The 11,314-nt window shown below is 35.0% G+C and overlaps 1 protein-coding gene across 2 annotated transcripts; it reads right to left on the bottom strand.

Moving 5' to 3' along the window:
* Positions 1-3,262: 3,262 nt before the first annotated feature.
* Positions 3,263-10,855, bottom strand: LOC114279328 (basic helix-loop-helix (bHLH) DNA-binding superfamily protein). Of its 2 annotated transcripts, XM_028221555.2 has the most exons (9): positions 10,047-10,739; positions 9,206-9,521; positions 8,626-8,700; positions 8,341-8,406; positions 6,905-6,970; positions 6,677-6,736; positions 5,056-5,100; positions 4,534-4,578; positions 3,263-3,714 (listed from the first exon to the last, which is right to left on the bottom strand). In XM_028221555.2, the coding sequence occupies exons 1-9, from the start codon at positions 10,313-10,315 to the stop codon at positions 3,583-3,585; spliced, it is 1,074 nt and encodes a 357-aa protein (XP_028077356.2). In that variant the 5' UTR covers positions 10,316-10,739; the 3' UTR covers positions 3,263-3,582. The 2 variants fall into 2 exon arrangements, with proteins under 2 accessions (XP_028077356.2, XP_028077357.2); XM_028221556.2 differs by lacking the exon at positions 5,056-5,100 and having other exon boundaries at positions 10,047-10,855.
* Positions 10,856-11,314: the final 459 nt, after the last annotated feature.

Genomic DNA, 11,314 nt, shown 5'->3' with positions numbered 1-11,314 from the left:
ATATACTATGCATAGAAAAATATTATCTTTAGATATTTAAGGTTTAAGGAAATAGGAAGAAATGAAGGAAAATTAAGTTAGGGGAGGAATTAGAATGAAATTGTTAGGAAGAAAGTCAGCAGGCCTCACTAATTTAAACATACCTTTTTGTATACTTATGGTCTGTTTGGTAACGTTTACGTTTTCAGTTTATATTTACAAAAATTTTATAAACTGGTTTTTGTTTATTTTTTGTTTATTTTTAGAAAAACATAAACTACAAACGCGTTTGGTAATTGACAAACTGTTTAAAAAAATTTAAAAATATAAAAAAGAGTGAGAAATGGCAAGTGGCGACGAAAGACAGTGGTGGAAAGTGGTGACGGTGGGTGGTGAGTAGCGGGTGGTGGTGGTGGTGGGCGGGTGGGTGACGGTGGCGGATGGTGGGTGGTAGCGAGTGGGTGGTGGTGGTGGTGGCGGGTGGTGGTGGCGGGTGGATGACGGATGGCGGGTGGTGGTGGCGAGTAGGTAACGGGGGGTGGTGGTGGGTGGGTGGGTGACGGTGGCGGGTGGTAGCGAGTGGGTGGTGGTGGTGGCCGGTAGTGGTGGTGGCCGGTGGTGGGTGGTGGTGGTGGTGGCCGGTGGTGGGTGGTGGTGGCAGGTGGTGGGTGGTAGTGGCAGGTGGGTGGCGAATGGCGGTGGGTGGGTGTGGGTGGTGGTGGCGGGTGGTGATGATGGGTGAATGGGTGATGGATGGCGGGTGGTGGTGGGTGGTGGTGGCAGGTAGGTGACAGGGGGTGGTGGTGGATAGGTGGGTGACGGTGGCGGGTGGTGGGTGGTAGCGAGTGGGTGGTGGTTATGGTGGTGGCGGGTGGTGGGTGACGGTGGCAGTAGCGGTGGCATGTGGGTGGCGGATGGCGGGTGGTGACGGGTGGTGGTGGTGGTGGTGGTAGGTGGTGGCAGGTGGCTGGTGGTGGCGGGTGGTGGCAGGTGGCTGGTGAGTGGTGGTGGCAAGTAGGTGGCGGGTGGTGGTGGTGGGCGATGGATGGTAGTGGCGGGTGATGGCGGGTGGATGGTAGGTGGGTGGTGGGTGGTGGTGGTGGTGGTGGTGGTGGCGAGGAGTGGGTGGTGGTGGTGGTGGCTGGTGGCTGGTGGATGGTGGTGGCGGGTGTGTGATGAGTGGTGGTGGCGGGTGGCCGGTGGTGGTGGCAGAAGATGGTGGTGGAAAATGGTGGCGGGTGGTAGCTAGTGTTGGATGGTAAAAAAAAAAACTCAAAACTCAAAACGGAAACACCTTTTTTGAGTTTACATTTTTTGGCCAGATTTATAAACTGAGACCACTGATTTATAAATCAAAAGTTTTACCAAACAAGTTTTTATTTGAGTTTTTAAATTTTTTGTAAATATAAACAGAAAACTGAAAACGTAAGTGTTACCAAACGGCACCTTAGAATTTTGATGTAATACCACCGCCATTAGAAATTAGACTTCCAATGCTTGAATTTAGACTCAAGAATTGCCTAAAACCGAGTCTAGATGAGAGATATGCTCATTTGCAAATGCAAGACATAAAAGAAAGTGGGCTAAAATAGGGGTTGGCCACACATGCGCCAGCTTTTGCCGCACGTGCAGTGGCTTGGCCGCTTGAGTGGTGGCTCAGGGAGAGGCATACTTGATTTTGTGCGCTCGTGCGGTCGAAGGTGGCTGCTGAAGCGCCCGACAAGCAGAAAGCTGGTCTGGTGCATGTTCTTGGTGTTCTAACTCATTTTTCTTCATTCTAAAGTCTCAAAACTTGATGTTTGATGTACCAAAACATAAATGAATGATGTATGATCCTTGAAAACTCATTTGAATGCATGATTTCAAGATTAATCCAACAAAAAACATATTTTAATCCAAGAACTTCTCAATCTTAGTTTATTTTCAAACTTCTACTCCTTTTCTTCATTCAAATCTTTCAAAACATGATGTTCAATACTCCAAACCATGAATATATGATGGATATTTTATAGGTGAAAACTTATGTGTCATGAATTCAAGATGAAAACAAATCAAAACATAATTTTTCTTTCAAATCTTGAAACCTACTTCCTTTTTCCAAAACTTCCCTCAAAACTCTAATTTTAATCCTATAATCTTAAATGATTTTCTAACCAGATTAGAACAACAAAACATGAAAAGAGATTGGATTTCTTACCTTATTGTGAATTTCTCTTAATTTCCTGTCTAGAATTTGTTGTTCTTTGATTTTCTCTTCTTTCTCTTCTTTTTCTCCTTCGAGAGTACCAAACTTCTCCAACTATCAAGAACTCTCTCAAAACCTCTCCAAGCTTCTCTTTTGCTGTAGGATTTAATTATCTTAATTACTAATTGCTCCATTAGCTTAGTTAACCAAGCTTAATTCTAATTAATCATGCTTAGGTCCTAATCTTAATTAGCTAATTAATCTTACTTAGCTCTTAATTAATCTTACTTAACTTTTGCTAATTTTGTTTAATTTTCAATTAAGTACTCTCTACTCATTAAACTAAGATCATTAAGTTTCTCACTTAGAGTTTCTTGAATTATCTAAATGTTCAATATTCAACTTCAAGATGAATTCCCTAACTCTTTAATACTTACTAAATCTCTTGGACATATTCACATTCTTCTAGGCACCTTAGGTTTTCTATCAAACACATATATTCCTAAGTTTTCTAGTTAATGTATTCATCTCCTAAGTTGTTGTCCTAACAATTCATATTTTTATTTTCAAAACATTGTAAGGTAATTAAATCTGGGGTATTCTGTGATATGAAATAGTCAATGGAATAGTTATTTTAACCTAAGATATTCAAAGATGGATGATGATAAAATTATAGTACACGGTATTCTTTGCGGTGTCACGGTTCAATCTCTAGTTTGTTAGAAAATTTCAATCCATTTATGAAGCTCAATTAATTTCAAGAACTAAATGCATCTGGTTTCTTGTTGCTTCTGTTTATTTATTTATTTTTATTATTATTATTATTATTTTTTGTTTTTATATGGTTTTGGGGTCTATTTAGTTGCTTTAGTTGGGCCCTTGCCAACCCTCGGTAGTGTGCTTGCAAATGATTGTGTTTGCTCTTCCATGCCAACTTAATTAAGATCGATTTGCATTGCTATGATACTTTTTGCACCTACATTTTCTCTATCTTTATTGATGTAATTTCTTCTTGTACACTGGTTTTATATCAATAAAGTCTCTTCTTTTTTATTGATAAAAAAATATATATATAGTAGAGAGAAAAATAAAATAAAATGATGAGAAAAAGATCAATGCCTAGGAAGCATCAAATGATTAATAATACTAGAATGGCATACACATGAAACCATTGTACTAGCCATAAAAAGGAACAAAGATCATCAAGAACTGAAAACTGAAATTAGATAGTCTTAGTTAGGACTTTCAAGCCCTATATATATATATATATTATGTTACAACACACTTATAAATCCCAATCAAGAATTTTGCATAGCATCATGAGCAATCAGCCTTAATTTGTTTTCAGCAGAGTGACTGCTCATGATGTTATATCATTTCTTGAAGCTCCATTCCAGTGTGCTGTGACAAAATTTGACCTATCGGAAGCCTCCTCCAAGAGCCGGTGCCCAGTAATCCGCACCATTGTCGCTCCCAACTTGCAATGTGCATGATATCGGAACTAGACACAGCCCTCTACTCCTTAAGTCCTTTGACTCTTCATGAGAATCCTAAAGCAATTAAAATAAAATAAAATCATTAATTCAACTTTGTCAATTGAATTATACTGTCGCAAAAAAAAACCCATTTTTAGTGACAAACTAAGCGACATTGTTGCAAAAAGCCCAATTTTTAGCAGTGTGTATGCAAATACAATAAGAACTAATAGTAAAAGTTCACAGAAAAAAAGAGCAATTACATAAATACCATTTTAATTTTGTCAATCAAATTACTAAGGTCCTGTTTGGGGATTATGAATTTTAGTAAAAAAAATTACTATAAATTGTCACATCACTTTCTTTACTTTTTACATATTATTTCATAAAAAATCAAAAATCGAAAATCAAAAATAAAAAATCAACTAAAATAATCAATTCTTAAACGGGGCTTAAATGTGAAATTAAATGGTTGAGAGTCTTCACATCCAAATTGATTAATGGAAGTTGAGTATTTTTATAATTTATCATGAAGACCGGAAGAAAATGAAAGACCAAATACATACCCGATCCCAAAAGTGTGTACCTTTGTTGCATTTTGGACCCAAAATAAGTGTTTTATTGCATTTTAGACCCTAATCTTTTTATTTTGTTTTAAGTTTTGAAAATAATCTCACTTTCATAAATCAATTTAGGGCGTGAGCATTGGGGACCATTGTAATTCACATTTTATAGTTTACAAGCTAAATTGACAAAATCAAGAGAATAAAGATTAAAGTGTAACAGAGTGCATATTTTAGGTATTATTGGTGTAATTAGTCCCAAAAAAAAAAAATTTGAAAAAAAAAGAAGAAAGAAAGAAGTTAAATGGGCATATAATAGGCAAGAAAGTACCTGCTCAGCAGCTCCTTTTTTCTTCATGCAGTTGTCGTTCAACAGCTATTCAAGAAATAAATGAGAAATTTCATTAGTTTATGAGAACTTTTATGGGTCTAATGCATCTAAAATAGTCCTTAATTATTCTTTTTTCTGGCTAACGTCCTTAATTATTCTTTTATTATTTTTAGCGAATGTTAAAGTCAATAAAGCTGGTTGCCTCGTGTTTCTAACACTTTCTTTGCAGAAAAAAGACGAAGATGCAGTAACTAAGTAGCTTTTTTATTTTATTTTATTTTTTATTTTATTTTTTGAAAAATAATACAGACTACTAATTAGTAGTTGCACTAGAAATGTGATAGTAGATCCCACCTACTGTCCTATGTATTTTATGTCTTAATTTTTGTTTGTTTGTTTGTTTTTCTTTTTTAATTACCACATCATTAATAGTAATGTTAATGATAACAATTTAGTGGTTTATAACATTGTTGTTAATTTTTTATTTTGCTGCTTGAGGGTAATGGATCCAATAAAGCATACCTGGCCAGGGTCTTCAGGAAATAAACAATTCCTCTCCCCTTGAACCTAAAAAGAAATTATAATCATTAATCAATTAATGTTTTCGTACTCCTTTTATTTTGTGAAATCAATTTTGAAAATTTTAAAAAGGATAGAGACTCTTTTTGGAGGACGTCACAATCTCTACAGTGATCTACACCATTTATGATGTGTGAGGTACACATCATGAATGGTGTGAATCACTATAGGAGTTGTGGGGTCCTCCAAAAAGGAAGTCTCACTCATTTTAAAATTTTAAAATGGATAAATTATATAAAAGTCCTTGTATTTTATCTCGTTTCATTTTAGTCTTTGTCATTTCAATTAATTTGATTTTGACCCTTCATTCTAAATTTTATGTTAATTTAATCTAATTGATAACGTATATTAAGATTTTTTTTAAAAAAAAAAATGATTACTAGGTTGGTTGAGATTATCTTGCTAAGTTGAACAAGTTAGTAATTTTGCCTATAAATGCTTGACTCATGCTGTTCATGTACATATTTTTCATGAAAAAACACTAGTAATTATAATCAATTAGATCAAATTGAGACAAAATCATAAATTTAAAATCAAAATTAAGCCAATTGAAAGAGACAAAAATAGCACAATGATCAAATCATAAGGCTACCGGTGTAATTTTCTCTTTTAAAAATCTTTTTTTTAAACAATTCACTTTTTTTGAAAAATGAAAACACACTCAAACATGCATTTAGAATTTGGGTTTTTTCTCTTTCTTGGGGGATGGGATCTCCAACTCCAGGAGTGTAAAAACAGCCTGTGGGCTGTGCGCTGCCCGAAGCCTACCCATCACTCAGGGTGGGCCCCGTCTGTTTAGGCCCGTTTGGGCCCAGGCCCGAGCCCAGCCCAAGCCCTAGACCTGGGCTTGGGCCATCATTTTGAAGCCCGATCTATCGGCCTACTCAAGGCCCACTCAAGGTTTATCCCAGCTGAGGCCCAGTGTCTTTTTTTAGTGAAAAATAATATAATTTTTGTAGAAAAAATTAAAAAAAACAAGCCAAAGGCCAAGTCTAAGCCCACCGGGCTAGCCCGAGGCCCAGCCCAGCGGCCCACCCAAGGCCCGAATACTCCTAAGATTAGGCTTGGGTTTAGGTTTAGGCCTAATTTTCTGACCCGTGGCCCGGCCTGACCTGAATTTTGGTGGGAACCCGCAAGGCCCGACATGGATCGAGCCGGGACAGGTTTACACCCCTATTCAAATCTTTCTGCGCCAATGCACTCTCAACTCTAGAATTATATGAAAATCTCGAAAACAAAAGGAAAAAAAAAAATTTGAGAACATATCTAGATATGCAATTAGATTTTAGGTTTTCTTTCTCATTCTTTTGGGTGGTGGGGAGGAGAGGAGAAGAAAGGGCATAGAATTCTCAGTCTAAAAATCTCTCAAACCCGTTACATTCCCATTTGTAGGATCATATGAAAATCTTAAAAATACAAGAATCTTTAGATATCATCTTATGACTGAAAGTTTTTGACGACAAAAAAATAGAAAAATTTAAAAATAGAAAACCCCTTATGAGAGAGAGAGAGAGAGGTTATGCATTAGTGACAAATAAATGTATATGTATGTAGTAAATCTTACCGACTGTTGGTGCTGCCACATGTTTCCTGATCCACTGCCCAAGTACGGCAAGCTGAGAGCCTGCAATATTCAAGGGGGGAGGAGAGAAGAGGGAAGAGGACAGATTTTTAATAACTTCAATAACTAAAGAGAATGTTAAAAAGCACATTGAATGGACGAGATTTTTGTAACCACATATCACTGGTTCATGGTAGTTTGCAAAAACAAAATCAGAGGGAAAAACATCACCTCAATTTGATTCTGAAGGAATCTAATGTACCCAATTGCTTCTAATAAGACAGAAGCTGTGTCAGTCTGCAAAAGAGAAAGAAAAGAAAGCACACCGTTACCCTCCAAAAGGCATGTTCCTCGTTTCCTTTAACAAAAGAGTAATGCATCATCTCTCAATTTTTTTCCCTTAAACTCTCTTCAATGGTGTGATAAACAATTCTGAGGGAAGAGAGAAGAGTTTGAAGATAATTAATTGATTAGTATTATTCGCAACATTAGTAGGGGGAGTGTGTGGGGGAAAAATACTCGTAGTATGAAAACTAAATGCAGAATGAATCACAAATCACAATATGCAATTTCTTGTGATCTATCATATAGTTTAGGTATTAGTAGCATTGCCTTCTTTTTTTTTTTTTTTAAAGCTTTCAGATGATGGGGGTGTTTGGCAACTTAGGTTTAGGCTATTTTTTTGTGAAAATTCACAAAAAGACAAAATAAGTTAAAATAATTAATAAGACAGAATATCACATCAAACTTATAATTATTTTATTTTTTCTCTCACAAACATTACATCCAACTAAAAAAATTCAATCATCTTATCAAACACAAAAATTTTAGCCTACTAAAATAATCAAAAATTAAAATAGCAACTTTTCAAACACCCACAATAAAAAGCTAGAAGGGTATAACAAAAAGGAAAATAATTTACAAATAGAATTTAAAAAAAAAAAAAAAAAAACTCATTTAGAATGATGTACTAGTGATATTCTTAAAATGGGCAATACTACAATCCCATAAAAAAAAAAAAATTAATAATAATAAAAAAATACCCAAAAATACCTAGAATTTAACAACAATGGTCTAGAGATTTACTTAAAGTATGAACCCACAATAGCAACTTCAAATGTGGGCCATATATTTGATATATATATATATATATATATATATATTTGAGTTTGGTTCCCTTTTTGGGGTTATAGAATATTGTTTTGAAATTATAAGTTATAATAATAAGTGTTTTTGACATAAAATGAAAGTAGCACAAATAGTCATATCGTTATGAATAAAAATAAAAAGTCTAGGCATTTAGAAAAGTACATGAATGAATCTTGGCCATTGATTACAAAATTTAGACGAAATTATAATTTTTTTTTTTCTTTTTGGCCAGTAGAATTGCTTGTATAAAAATATTGTTTTTAAAACTCATAAAGAAAACAAAGAAGAAAAAGAACTTTCATATTTGGGACCCAAAAACATCCCTCCGAAGCGTCAAGGGGTTTCCTCATAAAAGTAATGTGTATTATCCTTTATAAATTTTGATACTTTCCATTTTATTTCATTTGCAACATATTATTAAAATTTAAAATTAATAATTTATTAGTGTCACGACATTGTGAGTCTCAAAACTTTTACAAGTCTTCTTAATTGTGTAAGTTTAGATTTTGAAGCATTACCTTGCCAAATGGGGAAACTAGCTGGTGAAGGGCTGTTATTCTATCTCCTAATTTCTCCTTCCTCACCTGTTTTACAAAGAGAAAATAACTGAATAAGTACTTGATTGCAATAATTGTCTCTCCTTTGTAATTGAAGGTTTTTCATTTTTTCCTACTTGTGTGGATGAGATAAGGATAGCTAAAGAATCATCATCCTTCAACAAATAGACAATCAAGAAAGACAACAATAATCATCCAATTTGAATATGAATGAGAGAGAGAGAGAGAGAGAGAGGTGTTAGTTACCTTGAAGGTAGATTGGGTTGAAGAAGGTTGAACCCTAGCTTTCTTTATTACCCCACCAGTGGCAGTGCTGTTACACTACAGGAAAAAGAGAGGAGAAGATGAGAATCTTTATTGACCACCCTTTGACAAATCTAAAGATGATAAATCAAGTCTTTTTCTAAGATATTTTCACAAATAATGGTAGATGGAACAACATAAGAGTCCTTAAATCCACTTTGATCAACAGAATATCAGTGGCTAATCTTCAAATAAGCAAGAATTTAATGGGCCTTAAACCAACATAATATAAATCTTTAAACTCAATATCCAAACTCTAGAAGTTTAAACTTCTCATAATATAAAATAAAATTTCCTCTCATGTAATTTTTTCGGTGTACATCGGAGTTTATAGTCTGAGGAGAGGGAAATCTCAACTGTGGCAAGACCTGAATCTTTGATCTCCTTGTGAGGTACAAAAATTCTGGCCAACTAAATTAGCCCTGGTTAATTTCTCTATCATACCTTTGAACAATACTAATTGTGATAAAATTTAAAAACAATCTGGCTAACCGAACTAGTCCAGTTAATTTCCCTCTCATACCTCTGAGGAACGATCTGGCGGTGGATGCCTCCCATCTAGCTTGTTGCTAGAAAACTCCAACATGTTGCTGCCTAAACTTGTAACACAAGACTTTGGAGAAGAGGCAGGCATGATTTGAGACCAAGTAGGTTTTGCTGCATGGTATTCTCCATTTCCAAGGCCATACACATAGCTGTTTGCTGCAGAATTCTCTTGCTTGATTTCCACAGATGGAGCATTTGAAGCCTGCTGCAATAGTTGTGCTTCCCAATTCTCCAACTTTTTACCTTGAACATGGCTCAAACCAGACTTATCTTCTTCACCCACCAATCCTCCCCTACAAATCCATAAATCCCAACTTAATTTCCATTCACCAATCCACACACAAAAACACTTATTTTTGTATAGATGGGTTAAAGGTATAGCAAGATTAAGTTAGAATTAAAAATCAATTTTTAAATGTCTAAGTTGTATATCAAAAGCAGGGTTTTAATAAATAGTGGTCTGCATCGGGATTTTTAGACTTTCAATAGTTACAAATATATCGGTTGAGACTGTTCAATAGTAGTCGATATATGATTGCATCCGATATGATCCTAATACTAGTATTTAAAACTATAATCAAAAGCTCAAGTACCCTATGTGTGAGAGAGAGAGAGAGAGAGAGAGTGGGAGAGATTTTTATAAAAGTTTTCAATGTTTAGATCACAAGACATGCATCTTAAAAGGTATAAAAATTCCATCAACAAGATGAAAGCATGTATGTAGTATAGGTATGGGAGAGAGAGAATATATTTAGGTTAAAAAAAAAAAAAAAAACCATGCATGTCTGTGTCTATGAGAGAGAGAGAGAGAGAGTTACAAGAAGAATTGGCTCCATGACTCTGGAAGCTCCTGGTTGTTGTCATGCCAAGAGGATGATGACAAAGGAAGCAAAGAAGAAGAAGAAGAGGATGGTGGTGGTGGTGGTGGTGCTGACGGTGGTGTGTACTGAGGGAAGAGATTTGAAGGAGGAATCAAGAAAGGTGAAGATGGTTGGGATGGCGGCCTCATATGATTGATATTCCACCAGTTAGGGCTTCCGGTCAACATCTGTTGCACCGGCAAGCTCTGCAACACCCCTCTATTCATCTCCTCCTCTCCTCAGAAAAACAAAAAAGAAAAATTTTCCCTTTCTCTCTCTCTCACTTTCTCTCTAATCACTTTGTAGTACTAGTACGATACTCTCTTTTCTCTTTTACTTTCTTTTCTCTTGAAGCTCCCAAATAGGGTCTTTGTAAAAACTTTGAGAAGTCTTCCTCCTATGGATTAAGTAGAGAGGAAGCTCTCTCTCTCAAAGTCCAGTTTTTGAGAGAGAGAGAGAGAGAGAGAGAATTTTTGAATCATGGGGCTTTGAGAACCTTTGTCTTTCTTTTCTTTATTAGCTTTCCTTTTTCTTTCTTTCCTTTTTTTTCTTTTTTATGTTTTTCCTTTTCTCTCTTTGCTTTTCTCTTGCTTTTGCTTTGTCTCAGAGTGGGGTAGAAAGAGGGGTAGCAATTAAAAAAAAAAAATGTTTAGATCTTAAATGTGAAGAGTAAAAAGCAAAATAAGAAGGAAAATTGAAGAAGTTATTATTATTTTTTTCCAATTTTCCCTTTCAATCATTTTCGTTTCATGTATGAATTTTTTCTCTCGTCTAAAATCCAAACACAACACAAACCTAATAAAATAGAATAAAAAAACAAGTCCAGATCCAACTTAGATTTAGGCCAAGTTTAGCAAATTGAAAAAAAATTAATAAGTCAAAAAATTATTCAAAAAGTTAAAAAGTTATCACTATTCACCAAAAGTCAAAAATTACTGCTCCACAACTCTCAATCTTAATTTTTTCCTATACACTAATTTATACAATTTTTTAATGTACATTTTTTCATAAAAAGTCAAAAAGTTAACCTAAACATTCATATTTTTTTCCTCAATTTTTTAATCCAAAAAAAACAAAAAGTGCACTTATTTAGGATACCCCAAACAACCCGTTACTGTCATGCAGGTGAAAACCTAAAAAGTCAATTTTTGTTTTTAACTTTTTGATTTTTTTAAGCTACATCACATCTTTATTTTTTATACTAAAAAGTTAAAAAAATAACAAAA

The sequence above is a fragment of the Camellia sinensis genome, chromosome 13 (genome assembly GCF_055761805.1).
Source record: "Camellia sinensis isolate YWXY chromosome 13, ASM5576180v1, whole genome shotgun sequence".
NCBI classification, from domain to species: Eukaryota; Viridiplantae; Streptophyta; class Magnoliopsida; order Ericales; family Theaceae; genus Camellia; species Camellia sinensis.
Note: the sequence above shows the minus strand (reverse complement) of the source record. Positions and strands in the feature narration are given on the sequence as shown.

Excerpts from the sequence above, each read along its gene's own strand:
- LOC114279328 (XM_028221555.2), bottom strand. The coding sequence starts at position 10,315 with ATGAATAGAGGGGTGTTGCAGAGCTTGCCGGTGCAACAGATGTTGACC. Across the intron at positions 8,407-8,625 it reads CAACCCAATCTACCTTCAAG|GTGAGGAAGGAGAAATTAGG; the intron begins GTAACTAACACC and ends TTTGTAAAACAG. Across the intron at positions 6,737-6,904 it reads TCCTTCAGAATCAAATTGAG|GCTCTCAGCTTGCCGTACTT; the intron begins GTGATGTTTTTC and ends TGAATATTGCAG.